Source organism: Cetorhinus maximus, chromosome 12 (genome assembly GCF_964194155.1).
Source record: "Cetorhinus maximus chromosome 12, sCetMax3.hap1.1, whole genome shotgun sequence".
Lineage (NCBI taxonomy): Eukaryota > Metazoa > Chordata > Chondrichthyes > Lamniformes > Cetorhinidae > Cetorhinus > Cetorhinus maximus.
Window position 1 is genome coordinate 51626281 of NC_135890.1, and position 16592 is coordinate 51642872.

Below are 16592 nucleotides of genomic sequence, written 5' to 3' on the forward strand. Positions count from 1 at the left end.
CTGCAACAGCTCTTCTGAAGAGCAATCCAATTAGTCTCACTCCCTCATCTTTCTCCATATCCCTGCAATTTTCCCTCCTCCAACTGTTTATCCGATTCAGTTTTGAAAGGTACTATTGAATCTGTATCCATCACCCAATCAAGTAATGCATTCCAAATCCTAGCCGCTCATTGTGTGATATAAGTTTTTCCTCACGTCACCTTTTGTTCTTTTGCCAATCACTTTAAATCTGAGCCCTCTGGTTATCAACCCTTCAGGCATGAGAAACTGCTTACCCTGTCTAAACCCTTCACGATTTCAAACACTTCTACCAAAACTCCTTTCTCCAATGTTTCAAGAACATTAAATGTGATTTTAAAAATGTATTTTAAATCGAGATTCTGAAGAGTTGTTGGTCCAAGCATCATCAATGGTAAAGTTTGGGTTGTATTTATAAAGTGCACAGATTTTGCCTTTTTAGTTTCTCAAAACCAAAACACATGGTTATGTAATTTGTAAAGTAACCCATCTGATAAGTGGGCAGTAAGTGTTTAAAATGTACTACTCAATATTATGTGCAAGCAATACATAGCTCCTGGTGATGGAAAGAAGAGAATGTTGAAAGAGTAGAAATAAATGCAAGGGCCCAGTTTTAAAAATTGTTGAGCCTTAAAAACAGTTAACCTGTCAGTGAAGATCCTACAATTTGGTTTTATAGTTGTTAGTTGCATTCTTTTGTTTAGTTAATAAAAGACCAATATTATTGTTTCATTATGTGAGGAAAAGCATTATCTTTATCATGTCATCTATCATCTTCACTTTGTGTATACAAGGGCTGGTTCTGCACTACATCCTTTCCTCCTCATGTCAGTAAGAGCCCTAACTTTTTAGAAACACCAGAAAGAGCTGTTAGACATGCTACAATCTTGGTGTTGCTGGCTCTCTTCTCCTATCTTTGCCAGCTTCAAGTAGTATGGCCTTGGTTTTGCAATTCTCAACTTCACTATCCTGCATCCAGCTCCTCTTTAGAGGTCCAATTACGCATTAAAATGTAGTACTTGGGTACAAGTAATTTTCAAAAGGGCAGTGGAAATCTGGCCGTTATTTATATTCTAGCCTTCTAGTTATAGAAGACTGGAATAAAGAGGGGAGTAATATGCACAGTTCTAGGAACCACATCTTGGAATCGATATGTTGGTAGTTTAAAGGAGCCCAGCACAAATTCACCAGATTGTTTCCAAGGGTTAGATTATGAGGAGAAATTACTTAAACTAGTTTTGTAGCATTCACCGAAATATAGAAAATTAAGGGCTAATTAAGGGAAAGGCATTCGGTAAAAGTGTCACACAAGAGGCTTATTAAGGCAAAAGCCCATAAATTAAGGCAAAAGTGGGGCGTAAATATAAAATTGACTCAGTAATAGGCTGCAAAGTGCAGTGGTGGCATGATGTTTTTCAGACTGGGAGGTGGCTTGCAGTGATGTTGCCCAAGAGTCAGTTTCAGGTCCTTTTTTTTTTATAAACAACCTAGACTTGGATGTAGGGAGCAGCATTGTGTAGATTATGTAAAGCTTGGCAAAGTTGTCAATAATGATGAGGATAGTTATAGGCTTTAGGTTAATGCAAGATGGTGAAATAGACAGACGTTTGGCTGATGGAGTTCAATGTGGAGAATTGTAACTAATATGGAAAGATACTATTAATACGATTTTGAAAAATGTCGATGAGCAGAGAGTTTGGTGTCCGTATGCACAAATTTGTGAAGGTGGAAGAACAAGTTGATAATGTGATTTTAAAAAATTATGTGGGTTACTTGGATTTATAAAGGGAGAATAGAATAGAAAAGCCAAGGGATCTTGGTAGAATTTTATAAATCTCTGGTTAGGCCTCAGCTTGAGTGTTGTGGACAATTCTGGACATTACACTTGAAGAAAGACGCAAAAAGAGTACATAGGTTTACCAGAATGTTACCAGAGATGAGGGTCCTCAGTTATGAAGAGAAGTTGGAAAAGTTAGGACTGTCCTTGGTACCAAGAAGGTAAAGAAGGACATAATAAAGATTTTCAAGATGATAGGTTCTGATAGTGTACATAAGAGGAAAAAAAATTCCATCTGGCGAGTGGGTCATAGGTTCAAAATCATTGGCAAAAGATCTGGAGAGGCGTTGAAATTTTTTGTCACTGAGTCGTTGGGATCTGGAATTTCTACCTGAAAAGGTAGTGGAAGCTGATTCCACGAAGTACTTGCGGATGAACAAGTAATAGGGTTGCAGACAAAAAGCCTGATGTGGGACTAAGCATGGCTGCTCTTTCGAATAATCTGCACAGGTATAACCGGCCTCCTGTGCTGTAAGCTTCTCTGATTTGATTAGGTTTTAAGATTTTGAAAGGATTTGATGGGGATGGATGAAGAGAGTTTTTTTCCCCCACTGGTGGGGGAATCTAGGACAAGGACATAACCTTAAAATCAGAGCCAGGCCATTCAGTTGACAAGTTAGGAAACACTTGAGATAAAGGTTGGTAGAAGTATGGAGCGTACTTATGCAAAAAGCAGTGGATGCTAGCTTAATTAATCATTTCAGATCTGAGATCAATAAATTTTTTGCTGGAAAAGAATATAAAAAGGTACATATGGAGCCAAGTAAGGCACTTGGATAGAGTTAAAATACAGGTCAGCCATGATCTGATTGAATGGTGGAGCGGCTCTGCTTTTTGGGGGGTTGGGGTAGGGGGGAGGGGTGAATGGCCTATTCCAGTTTTTATGTTTCTCTCAGTTAATAACATGCTCTCTGTGCAACTGGAAGGTGTGTAGATCAATGTTTCTGGGATAGAAGTACCATGCAGATAGGGGAATATGGGGCTTTTGCTCCCAATACTTCATATTTATAAAAGAATTGGATATCAAGCAGTCGCCTTATCAATGCTGAACTCAATCACCCTAAAGGAACATTTAAAGGTAGTAACTTCCCAGGGAGCACTCTCTTAGCTGTCATCCTCAAGGTACCTATTTCCAACTTGAGGCCAGTTTGAATTTGATTGATCAGGGTTAGCGGTAAACAGTAAGCCCATACCTGACAATTAATGCCCCTTCTACCTAAAATTGGCCAAATGAAAGCAATTCAGAGTTGTTTTTATATCTCAGCAAATTGCCATTCCTCTGATTAGTTTTGGTCAAAAGAGTCCAACACGACACAGTTTGCCGTTTCTGTTCTGTTTTAGGTGCGCTATTAATTCAAGACTGTTGAGTCTGAATGAGCAAACTGATACAAATTTGACAATTCGATGGACCACAAAATGCAATTTGAACATTTCTGGAGTCCCTTCTGCAGCAGAAAATGGATCATCGTGCTTCCTGTTTCTGACCTCATAAATCAATGGGGCCAGCCATGAGTCCGTGTTAGGAAGTCCAGAATCTATTGCAAGCGCTCCTTGGAATCGGTTAGAGAAATACTGGATCCCAATTCAGTGTCAACTAATTGTAGTACAGGTACTGTCCTGTGCCTATGCAATATATTCATTTTAATTTGTTCTTTGATGATCACTCGCTTGAGTACTTAGACATGGCTGAACGAATAGTCTCAAATACCTCTCCTGCAACCAGTGCTCCCCTCTTCAGGCTGTAACTCATATGGCTTAGTACCCAGGTCTGAATGATGAACTGAAGACTTCATCTGGGTGTTGCTTCAAAATGCATTTTTTAACAACAACTTTAGCATCGTAGCTAAGGGGCCAAAAAAATGGTACCCAAGGAGCCTTGCTCTAATTATCATGCCCTCATGCTATAAATCAAGCCCCTGTTCAAAATCAGAATGCACACTTTCTCTAAATTTCATTGTTTTGAGACTGTCTCTGTGCTAAGTACTACCTTAAGGATGGGAAAACACCCGCCAATGAGCCGATTCTCCTCCTGTCCTTGCTAACGAGCTGCAACCTGAATAGTACGCCTGAGAATGTTCTGTTGTGACCATTTACTGAAAATTTTCAGTGCACTAGGGAATATCAATGTCACAGCGACCTTGAGCAGTGGAGTTTGTGTCCAAATGGGCAATTTTTCCATAGTCATTGAAGTACTCTTATCCTGCAGTTCCAGTTTAAAGAAAAGTGATCCCCAACAATCTCCCAAAGGAGTAACCAACTAGGACAGAAACAAAATGAGAGAGGTAGGCACTTGGTAGTTAAAAGCTGAACTTGTCTTTCCTACAGCAAACCAATAACTGGAGGACTTGATTGGAAAGACCAAATGAAAGTGGCACTTCAACTAAGACTTGCCATTCTTTTTAATGTATGATTTTTGGAAAATTTAAATTTCTTCATTACTTTCCATATGCAATTGGAAGTATTTGGGGTGACGCTGAGTGCAGAAGTAATTCCTTTGTAAGTTAGATATGCTCTTGTTGTCAATTTTTCTTTCTCCCGTTTTCAGTGAATTTGAATGGTCCCCTGTGAAAAGAGAAGGATTCTCTTGGCAACTGCACTGGGAATAGTTGTCACCCTTTAAATCAGTAGGTGTGCTTGCACGTGTATATATAGGGAAGGAGGAGGAAGCCATGCAATTTGTTTAACATAATTTTTGATGTATGTTATGGGGAAAAAAGTGGTAAGCAGCAAAAGTCTGCCTGGATTTATTTATTTCCCTCAAGTTATTTTGCAGATTTTATTTTCCTGTTCCAAAGGTTTATGGACTGTACATTCTGATTAAAAATCCTGCCTATAGATAAGTTGCTTTTTTTAAATTGAAGAAAAGAAGTTTACAGGTGAGCATTTAGCATATCCATGTCTGTACTGACTTAGAGCAATCCAAACTAAATCCACTGACCTGCTCTCTTCTGATAACTTCCAATTCTTCAAATGTTTTTTCTTCCCTTTAAAAAGTGATCTCTCCCTCACCTACTTCCTGTGGCACAGCATTCCCTGCATAAAGAAACAAGTTTACCTCAGCAAAATTGTATTGGAAATAGAAAATATTTGGCATGGGACATGCGAAACTTTGAGTGGTTGCAAAATCATGCTCCAAGCAAGGGTTATATATCATAATTAGTAATTTAGCTTCTGTTCATGAGTTTTATTTAAATATTTTCTGACCATGTTGCAACTCACTTTAGAAGCAAATTTTTGCTTTTTAAATAACTTTTAAATTTCTTTCCCCTACAGGACAATGCCACAGAAAAGGCTGAAAAGGAGGTAAGGTCCAATCCGGGAACCAGAATGGTGTCAAATTTAGCCACCATGACTGGAATAGAATATTGCACATTAGAATCACTTTTTTTCTCCCAGTCCTAGCTGATTATTTGTACTAAAAGCAGACTTTGGGAGAATGGATCTGAAGCTTCAGTTGGATTCGCACTCCACCTCTTCGAGATGAGACGGTACAATGGGAAAAGCTCTACAGGGAATGTTCGGCATCTAACATGGGGGAAAGTGCAATGAGAAACTTCCTCCTTGGGACTTGTTTGCTTGCTGCTTCAGGCTGTGCCCCTTCCTAATCTAAATCAAGATTTCAAATTTCACAAATGTTTTAAAAAAAGAAACAAAAAAAAATCTAAACTGTCTAACTCCTGATTGGAGTGCAGACATTTTTTATTATTTTCTCCTGGTTGCTACATATGGCATAACAACCTCAGTTTAACTAGATACATTGTAATGGTTTTTTTTTAATCTGTATCTTTTCTTTCCAAATATCTTTACAGTAAAAATTCACGAATTAAGTTTTGTGAACTTTAAATATGACTTCAGTGTTTAATATAAAACTGATCCAAAATGTTGAAATTAATTAATTTCTGCTGCCACTGTAGGATGTTGATCTTTTGGGGGAATAAAAGCTGGAAAGTTTTATTTCGATGCACCAAAGCTTGCTGCATAGAAGACCTTAGAGACGAGATTAACCAAGTGATCGCATTGTTGATAATCTTCATGCTCGCGTGTATATCACGTGAAAGAGAGCCTGTATTTTTACTTGTACGAAGATGGGGAAAATTCTAGATTATTCTGTAACATCCTAGTCTTAGTTTCAGAAGGTATAAAGAGTTGCATATAGATAATAGTAAATTGCTTGTAAATATTTCTGCAGATTTGTAATATATTTTTATACTTTAAAATGTACTGTAGATTTCAATTTTGGTTTACCTTTTAGAAGCATGGAAGCAAATTTTGAAATGTATATATTATGGTTAGAACAAATGTTGAAGGATAATGTAATTTTCTTGAGCTGCCAGAATAACTGTTAACAAAAACCCCTCAAAAAGCACCTTTCCTAATAATAAATATAAAGTGGCATTTGTTTTCTGCAACTGCCAATTACTACTGCTAATGTCTTAATGTATTGTGCAGGATGTAAACAGCATGACTTGGATTGTGTCTTTAAATTTATTAGATTTCCTGGACAGAGGCGGGCTTTTTAAAAAAGCTTGTAGTACCCTTGTTTCGCACAGTTGTAAACCCTTCATGCAATGTATCCTTATCTGAGCACTTCATCTGTATCCACTGCTTCGTTCTGCATCTAAATCAACTTGCTACTGCTTTTCGGCTACTTTTTTATAATAAAGTATAAACTGAGATATTTTGTATTTCCTGTCATCTTTAGTTTAGAGACAGTTGTGCTATATATGTAAATTATGATGGTATAGTTGTTTGTATTGCCTAACCTTCATTTATGCAGTCAATGCATGTTATTCTAGTACTTTAAACAAAGCCCTCACATAAAATTACATAGAATTTGCGGGACAGGAATAGGAACTGGTCCATGTTTATGCTCCACTCAATGCTCCCCCTTCATCTAACCCTTTCAGCAAAATTCTTTTCTTCCACATGTTTATCTAACTTCACCGTTAAATGAAGCAGTGACTTCTCAGCTATAACTTTATGATCGATTTATCATGGTTATGACAAAATAAGGGCCCTTGGAACATTCGAAGCAAAGCCAGACTGACTTTCACTTTTGCAGAAGTAAAAGGCTACCTGGCTATAAAAACAAATTCTAACGAAGATGCAGGATTTGTGAGCTACCATGACACCAGATAAAAATGTTTGAGAAATGGGCATTAAGCTCTGACTATGACGAGAAATATGTTTAAAAATCAGAGCAGTTGTGCAAAATTTTAAAGGTGTTGGCTAGAAATCCCAGATTCCAATTGAACATTTTTAGTCTTAAAAAATTCCCCTGTTCTGAATTTGCTCATTTAGGTCAAGATGCTAAATTCTTCATCTCACTATGGGATTTTTGGAGATGAATGCTAAAGAGGTGCTAAGGGAAGAGGAGAGTGTGAAAACCGTTTGGGCCAGTCTAATGCTGTTTGTTTATCAGGAGCCGGGACTGTCTGCTTCAACAATAGAGCTAGACTGTAAAGTGAAAGCAATGCCAGCAAGCTGTGCAAAGGAAATTATTTAATTCCTGTGGCATAATATTTTATTCATGGATATTTTTGGCCATTGGAGTTTTCATCTGATTAAAATAGTTGGCAGTGCAGCCAATTTTTAAAAAATTCATTCACAGGATTTTGGTGTCACTGGCAAGGTCAGCATTTATTACCCATCCCTAATTGCCTGTGAAAGTGCTGGATCATTTTGAATGCAGCTGATTGGTTTGCTAGGCAATTACAGAGGCTATTTCAAAGTCGACCACATTGCGATGGGCCTGGAGTCACACATGTACCAGACAAGGCAAGAACAGCTGATTTCCTTCCCTAAGGGACTTTCATGAACCAGATGGGTATTGCAATTCAGCAGTTTCATGACCACCATTACTAGCTTTTTATTTAATTAGTTGAGTTTATATTCCCCAGCTACTGTGGGATTTGAACTCGTGTTTCTGGATTGTTAGTCCAGTTACGTAACCACGATGCTACTGTATTGCTTGTTTATTATTGTTTAGGAAATGTTAATTTATAATTATTTTTGTTTTGTTGGAGGTGAAAAGTTGAACAAGAATACTACATTAATAAGTCACATGGGGAAAATTATTGATATTTTGCAATGATGCTGGGAAAATCTCTCTCCCCGACCTGCTGAACGATGTTCAAGTCACCGAATGCCACATCCAGTTCAAAAGGACATAAAGAAATAAAAGCAGGAAAGGCTGGAAATACTCAGCAGGCTAAGCAGTATCTGTGGAGGGAAACAATTAATGTTTCAGATCAGTAACCTTTATTCAGAATGGTTCTTGAATCAGAGAAAACCTGGAGTATTGGGCCTAAAAAAAAGGACAAACAGGTTGTTCCAATTTACATTAAGGAGCTTACAGAAATCTTGTTTAAATCAGGACTGTGCTGCTCACATTTAACAAGGGCACAGATTTTTTTAATAGTGTTGAGTGGCAATTTTTGATCTTGGAAGTATTAAAAATAGTTTGCGAAATTAGAAATAATTTTGAAAGTATCAAATGAACACTCTCTCTCTGAAGGATCGTTAAAAAGAACTAATGTCTCTGATGAATTAGTGGGCAAATGCATCACGTGGTGTGGTATTGAACCATTGCAGACGCAGTTCAAGATGTGATGATCCATCTTGGTTTCAGCGAGGGGTAACAAGTAGACCCAGTGGCCAGCAACATAGCAAGAGGAACAAATGTAGATAATTTTACTCTACAGTAAGTGCTTAAAAACATGTTTATTCATATGACACATCTGAAGATGTTGGGTGTCCAGTAAAGATCCCATGGTATGATTTAAAGCAGTACAGAGATCTCCCACTGCCCGGGCAGCATGGTTGTGGCTCAGTCGAATGCACTTTTGCCACTGAGTCAAGTCATGGACTCGAATCCAGCTGGGAGAGGCTTAAGTACAAAACCTGCAGTACTGAGGAAGTTGCCTTATGGATGAGACATTAAGCCAAAGCCACATCTGTCCTCGGATGTAAAAGATTACACGGTACTATTTTGCAGATCAAAGGAGTTCTCTCATATCCTGGTCAATGTTTATCTCAAACAATATCATTAAGACCAATTTTCTCATCATTTGCATTGCTGTTTGTGGGATCTTCCTCTGTTATCATCGTTGTGGGCCTTAGATGGGGTTGTCCGTGGTTTGGATTTACAGGTTCTGCTGGAGGCAAGGTTATTGGTAAACTACCTTTTATTAAACACTATTATGTACGGTACAGGCTTAGCATGAGGATCTACATGGAGTATGCTGAGAGAGAGTTCTGTTGTCATGTGATCTTGCATCACAGATGTAGACTATTTACATATTTAACATGAAACCTTTATACTATACTTCCTATGTGTAAATTGGCAGCCACATTTCCTACATTAAAGCAATGACTACACTTCAAAAGTCCATAATTGGCTGTAAAATGTTTTGGGACATCCTGAAAGGCAATATGTAAATGCAAGTTCTTTTCACTTTAACAGTTGCCTTGATCTCATTCTGACGCAAATATATAATTTGTTGTGATATCTTCTCACTCATAGTCTTGAATTGCCTTTGACTGTGGCTGGCAAAAGAGTTGCATTAGTCATTGCAGCACTTTTGAACATGAAACGATGCAAGGTGTAAATGCAAATCTCATTGAATGAATGTCAGAATAGATATTGGTTAATTAGAGACCTATATTTACCTACCTACATGCAAGGTGTCACACAACAGGGCTAATTCCTCTGTATTGGTAGTGTGAATCATAGATGATTACAACACTGGAAGAGACAATTTGTCCTGTTGCTTTTCTGCCAGCTCTCTGCAAGAGCAACTCACTTAATCTCATTCCCCTGCCTTTTCTCTGTAGCCCTGCAATTTTTTTCTCCTCAGATAATTACCTAATTCTCTTTTGAAAGCCACGATTAAATCTGCCTCCACCACTCAGGCAGTACATCCCGGGTCCTAATCAATCTCTCCACTAAAAAAAAGTTTTTCCTCGTCGTCTTGGTGCTTTTGCCTTAAATCAGTGTCCTCTGGTTCCACCGGTGGGATCAGTTTCTCCCTATCCACTCTGTCCAAACCCCTCATGATTATTTATATCATACGACATATTTTGTTGCCTTATTTGCCACATTGGATTTTATGTATTTGCTTCAGATGCAAGTTTTTTTTTATTGTTTCCTTCAGGCTCCAAAACCTTTCCAGTTATTTCTGATTTCCCTGCCTGTGATGAAGCTGTCACTAGAATAGGAATGGACTGATTGGACAAAAGGAATATAACCAGGACTTTAAATAGGTGGGCAGTAGTTATGGTCCAGGCCCCGCTAGCCAAATGACTAACTGGAGCCTTGGTTTGTATTAATGGCACCTTTATAGCCAATAACCAAGCTTGAAATTTCTATTTAACAGCTTAAAGTGTATAGATTTCGAGGGGGTGGTGGTGGTGGCAGGGCACATGGATCAGCTATTAAGGAAGGCCACCCCATCCCCACTGCCCAAGAAAATGCAGGGACGCTGCCACAGTTTATCTGGCAGTCTCCCCACATGGCGTGGGCTCATCCTGGCATGTTGATGGGGTGGAAAACTGTCATTAATAGGCTGATCAATTGGCTGCTGTTGTTACCTCCTCTGGAAATATGCTGTGGTAGCACGAACACATCGGTCTTCCCTCTCAAAGCCCTCCTTCACCGTTTTACCATCCCGTTTTCTAGCCTTCCATCCCATCTCCAGGGGGGGGCGAGTAAAATCCAGCACTACAACTCTTGTAAAGTACCTCTTTTGCACACAAGCTATCCACAGGAACTAGAAATCCCCAGTATATAAGGCTTAACTCTAGAGATTAAAATGGACGTTGATGAATTCGCTTCTATAATACTCTGTGGTGCCAAAGTCAAGGTAAAGCTATTGCCTATACAAATTAACCAGTTGTAGTTAGGATAGTGTGTCAGTTTTTGGACATCTTACTTCCGATGTCAAGGCCATGGAGAGGATGTAATTGGATTCATTAAGATGAGGAGAGGCTTTAATTATGAGGAGTGGCTAAAGAATCTGGGTCCTGTTCATTAGAACAAAGTGAAAAGGTAATTTGATAGAGGAGTTTGAAATTGAGACACTTCGATAAATTGGAAAAAAATCTATTTCCATTGGTTGGTGAGTCTAATTCAGGTTATAAATTTTAGATAGTGAGAAGAATGACGGAAGTGGTTTGGAAATTTTCTTTTATAGAGGATTGTTCGGAGCTGGAATTGTCTACCAGAAATAGTATAAAAGCAGAATCTAAATTAGCTTTTGAAAGACAGGTGGATAAATATTTGAAAATAAAGGAAAATATGGACAAAGGCAGGGCAACCGGGCCTTTTTATATTAGATTTCAGAAAGCCAGCAAGAATGTGATGGGCTAAATGGCCGCCTTCTGTGCTTTTTACCCATTCACAGGATGTAGGCTTTGCTACATGGCCAGTAATTAGTATTCTTTTGGACAGTGAACTGCTTTCTTATTGAAAGCAACTGAATGGCTTGGTAGGCTGTTTCAATGGACAATTAAAAGTCAATCACACTGTTGTGGATCTGGAGTGACGTGTCGGCCAGACCGGGTAAGCATGGCAGATTTTCTTCCTCAAGTGAACCAGGTGAGTTTTTATGGCAATCCAGCAATTACATGTTCACTAATTCTGATACTGTTGATATGATGTAGGGTGTCAGAGGAATCACGGATGTAGGTGGGAAGGGACTGGACAAGGGGAGAGAGAATGGAGTCAAGATAGCAAGAAATGAGTTCCGTGGGGCAGGAACAGGCTGTTTCCTCTACGTTGGAGAGACCAAACACAGACTTGGTGACCGCTTTGCAGAACACCTTCGGTCTGTCCGCAAGCATGACCCAGACCTCCCTGTCACTTGCCATTTCAACACTCCACCCTGCTCTCATGCCCACATGAATTCTCTCCTCCTTCCCCATCCCCTTTCCAATCCCCCTTTTTTCCCCCCAATAATTTATATAGATTTTTCTTTTCCCACCTATTTCCATTATTTTTAAATGTATTTCCATCCATTGTTTTATCTCTACCTTTTAGCCTATTTCAATCCCTTCCCTTCACCCCACCCCACCCCAACTAGGGCTATCTGTACCTTGCTTGTCCTGCTTTCTACCCTTAATTAGCACATTCCTTAGATAATATCACCACCTTCAACACCTCTTTGTTCTTTTGTCTATGACATCTTTTGGCTATCTCCACCTATCACTGGCTGTCTATCCAGTTGTATCTGTCTCCCCCCCCCCCCCCCCCCCCCCCACTTAAACCAGCTTATATTTCACCTCTTTTCTATTTTTACCTAGTTCTGTTGAAAAGTCATACGGACTCGAAATGTTAACTGTGTTCCTCTCTGCAGAGAAAAACCTGAGTTTTTCCAGGTATTTTTATTTTTGTTTTGTATTTCCAGCATCCGCAGTTTTTTTTGCTTTTTTCCTTAAAACCTACCTCTTTGACAAAGCTTTTGGGCCACGTGCCCCAATATCTCCTTGTATGGTGGGTTGCCTCACATCCTTTAAAAAGTACCTGGATGAGCACTTGGCACGTCATAACATTCAAGGCTATGTGCCAAGTGCTGGTAAATGGGATCAGGTACGTAGGTCAAGTGTTTCTCATGTGTCGGTGCAGACTCGATGGGCCAAAGGGCCTCTTCTGCACTGAGAGATTCTGTGATTGTGAATTTTGTTTGATATTCCTCTGCTGAAGCCCCTTGGGATTTTCAAGGCACCATATAAATGCAAGTTGTAGCTTAATTTTAGTTGAATTTTTTTACATGAATTTATTTTCATGTCCAGAATTCTGCTCTAAATGTTGATATATCTTCACATTCAGCCGACAAAAATAAAAGTCATGCATGAAATCATTTTGAGATAAACATTGAGCAGTGTGATAGGGACCTATTCGAGTGTTTGAATTAGTTGCTTTCCTTGTCCAGATGTGTATTTCAATGAATCAGTGCATTTCTTACTTGAGACACTCAGTTTGCACCTTGTCTACCATGGACAGATTTATTTGACATAATATTCATTTAATGTGTGACACTACACACAGGGAGAAGGATTCAATCAAATAAATAATATCGTATGTGGATTTTAAAATATTTTTAGGGAAAGAGAGGAAAGTAAGCCTGAGACTCTATGTCAAATTATTTGGCAAAGGATTGAGGAGCTTTGAGACAATCTCTTGTTTATTTGAGGGGTAATAATTAGACCTTATCTTGCAATGTTAATCCAATGTTAATTCACACTTAATTCGAGTAGATTTGAAAATAAATTGGTTGCAGTTATTATATCCAGGTGCAAATAAAGCTGTCCATTATTCAGTGACATGGATTTCATGGCAACATGAAAGCTTTATTTAATTTTAACTACACTAATTGAATGATTCTGGTAGGCTGAGCCAAAAGCTTTACAGGGAAATGCTCTGGGCATTTGTCAGTTTATACATAATCGAAGCAAAATGTGAATGACAAAATATATTATGAAACGTTTGTTGACCGATTGCCATAAGGTAAGACATTCTTGCAGCAGCTGTTCAATGGAAAACATATCTTTATGTGGGGCTCTGAATATAAATTGTATGACTTGTATCTGGTACCACTCAATGCTACCCAGAGGGTGTGAGAAGTTGGTGGCATTTCCAAAGAGAATGAAGCATATTGATAGACTTATCTGAGCCAATCAGAAAATATAACTATACACATGCATTTTGCTTCACTATCTCAAAAAATAAAATTCTTCAAAACGAAAAGCACTAGTTACATCACCCCCCAAAAGGTAGAATTGTAGAAATTTCAGCACATGAATTCATTCAGCCTATTTTGCCTGGGTGAGTGGTCAAATACTTAGCCAGTTCCCTTAAAAGCACTTGTTGTAAAGTGTCCTTTGCTCTTTTATCTCTGTGTGAGGGGGTTAAAAAGCAAGGTCCCACAATCAGCAATAAGATAAATGACTAGATTTGTTTTAGCAAAGTCAGCTGAGGGATAAATGTTGGACAGGACACTGGGGAGAACTCCTCTGCTTTTCTTTGAATGGTGCAAAAGGATCTTATGCATCCACTTAGAAGATTCCCTCATAAACAGATTTATTTCATAATCAATAGAAGTCAATCCTGTCTTCAAGATCAACTGAAATGTATTACTTCAAAAACAGATTTTTATTTACCTCAAAATTGTTTCTTTAATGCCTTTTAAGGAAACACCCTTTCAATCAGTTAATGTTTGTTTGGCTTTTACGCGTAGCTTAGTTCTCAGTAGAAGGATCTTTTAATAACTATCTCTTTTTTGTAAGTAAGAATAATTAACTGGGCGAGAGCCGACTTCAGTGGGGCAAGAATGGAGCTGGGCCAGATTGACTGGAACCAAAAGTTGTAGGAAAAACTGTAGCTGAACAGTGGGCTACATTCGAAGAAGAAATGATTTGGGCATGGTCAAGGTATATTCCCTCAAAAGGGAAAGACAGGACAAACAAATCCAGAGCTCCCTGAATGAAAAAGGAGTAGAAATTAAGATAAATGTGTCAAGTAGAAAATACAATTGAGTACCAAGTGGAATACAGAAGTTTCAAAGTGGAGCTGAAAAAGCATATAAGAGAAGCAAAGAGGGGTTATGAAGAAAGACTGGCAGCCAACACAAAGGGTGAAACCCCAAAGTCTTCTATCAACATGCAAATAATAAGAGGATGGTAAAAGGAGGAGTAGGGTTGATTAGGGACCACAAAGGGGATTTCCACATGGAGGCAGGAGACATGGCGGAGGTGTTAAATGAATACCTTGCATCTATCTTCACCAAGGAAGCAGATGCTACCCAGGCCATAATGATAAAGGAGGAAACTCTGTCACTAGAAGAGTTCAAAATTGATAAGAAGGAAGTGTTGGATGAACTTTCAGTACTTAAAGTTGACAAGGCACCAGGACCAGATGAGATGCATCCAAGGATATTGAAGGAAGTAAGAGAGGAAATTGCAGGGACACTGTCCATAATCATTCAGTCTTCCCTAGACTCAGGGCAGGTGCCAGAGGACTGGAGAATTGCAAACATTACGCTCTTGTTCAAAAAATGTTGTAAGGCTAAGCCCAGCAATTACAGACCAGTCAGTTTAACTTCAGTGGTGGGGAAGCTTCTTGAAACAATTATTGGGGATAGAATTAATAGTCACATGGTAAAATGTGTGTTGATTAGGAAGAGCCAGCATGGACTTCTAAAGGAGAAATCGTGTTTAACTTGCTGGAGTTATTTGAAGAAGTAACAGAGATGGTTGATGAGGGTAATGCTGTTGATGTGGTGTACATGGACTTTCAAAAGGCATTTGATACAGTGCCACACAACAGACTTGTGAGAAAAGTTATGGCTCATGGATTAAAAGGGACAGTAGCAACATGGATACAAAATTGACTAAGTAATAGGAAACAAAGGGTAATGGTCAATGGATATTTTTTGGGCTGGAGAAAGGTTTGTAGTGGAGTTCCCCAGGGGTTGATATTGGGACCCTTGCATTTCCTCATATATGTATGTTAATGATCTAGATCTTGGTGTGCAGGGGACAATTTCAAAGTTTGCAGGTGATATGACACTTGATTCTAAACTGTGTGGAGGACAGTATGGAACTTCAAAAGAACATAGACAAGATGGTGGAGTGGGCAGATAGGTAACAAATGAAGTTCATTACAAATGAAGTTCATTGCAAAGAAGCATGAGGCGATGCATTTTGGTAGGAAGAACATGGAGAGACAATATAAAATAGGGGCAGGAGCAGAGGGACCTGAGCATATATGTGCATAGATCATTTAAGATGGCAGGACAGGCGGAGAAAGAAGTTAAAGCATACAGTATCCTGGGCTTTATTAATAGTAGTGTAGAGTACAAGAGCAGGGAGATTATGCGGAGCGTATGTAAGACACTAGTTAGACCTCAAGTGGAGTATTGTGCACAGTTTTGGGTGCCATACAATAGGAAGGATGTGAACACATTGGAGACGATGCGGAAAAAGTACAAAAATGCTTCCAGGGATGAGAAACTTCAGTTATGAAGATAGATTGGAGAGGTTGGGACTGTTCTCCTTGGAGAGGAGAAGGCTAAGAGGAGATTTGATAGAGATGTTCAAAATCATGAGGGGGCTGGATAGCATAGATAGGGAGAAACTGTTCCTGCTCATAAAAGGATCGAGAATGAGAGGACACAGATTTAAAGTAATTTTCAAAAGAAGCAAATGTGATGTGAGAAAAAACTTTCGGGTCTGGAATGCACTGCCTGGAAGTGTGGTGGAGGCAGGTGCAATTGAGGCATTCAAGAGGTCATTAGATGAATATTTGAACAGAAACAATGTGCAAGGACATGGGGAAAAGGCAGGAGGATGGCACTAAGTCATAATGCTCATTCGGAGAGCTGGTGCAGACATGATGGGCAGAATGGCCTATGATTCTATTTTTGAGTGCTTTCTGCTCTATTCTAATCTAATGAAGAAAGACAGCACTTTCCTCTTGACCATGACAGGTTCTAGAGTTGAATTTTAAAACCCTTAAATGATTATATGACATGATTATATATGATAGTGGAGCTTGGCCTTATCTGTTTATGCCGGACCATAAATGCCATGTACTTTATGTTTATAAAGGACAATGAGAGTCATGCCTTTATGATTATATGAAACCATGCAAAATGAGTCCTATATGATTTATATAGGATATAGGGAGCTGGGGACTGTGTGATTACAAAAGTCAATGGGAGCTGGGTCCTACATTATT

General features: G+C 38.9%; 1 protein-coding gene across 14 annotated transcripts in view; it reads left to right on the forward strand.

The window, feature by feature from the left end:
• aebp2 (AE binding protein 2) overlaps nt 1-16592 on the forward strand; it is a 147417-nt gene that overhangs the window by 82810 nt on the left and 48015 nt on the right. For 3 of the 14 annotated variants that reach the window (XR_013578144.1, XR_013578149.1, XM_078553591.1), the window contains 2 exons: nt 5129-5158; nt 5252-6531. Coding sequence is in view for 4 of the 14 variants with exons in the window: in XM_078553591.1 (XP_078409717.1) it covers nt 5129-5158; nt 5252-5261 (40 nt within the window). In the remaining 10 variants the exon portion in view is untranslated. Of the gene's footprint in view, nt 1-3196; nt 3465-4061; nt 4138-5128; nt 6532-16592 lie in introns of those variants that run through there. The other 11 variants (XR_013578147.1, XM_078553586.1, XM_078553587.1 and 8 more) reach the window with 9 other exon arrangements.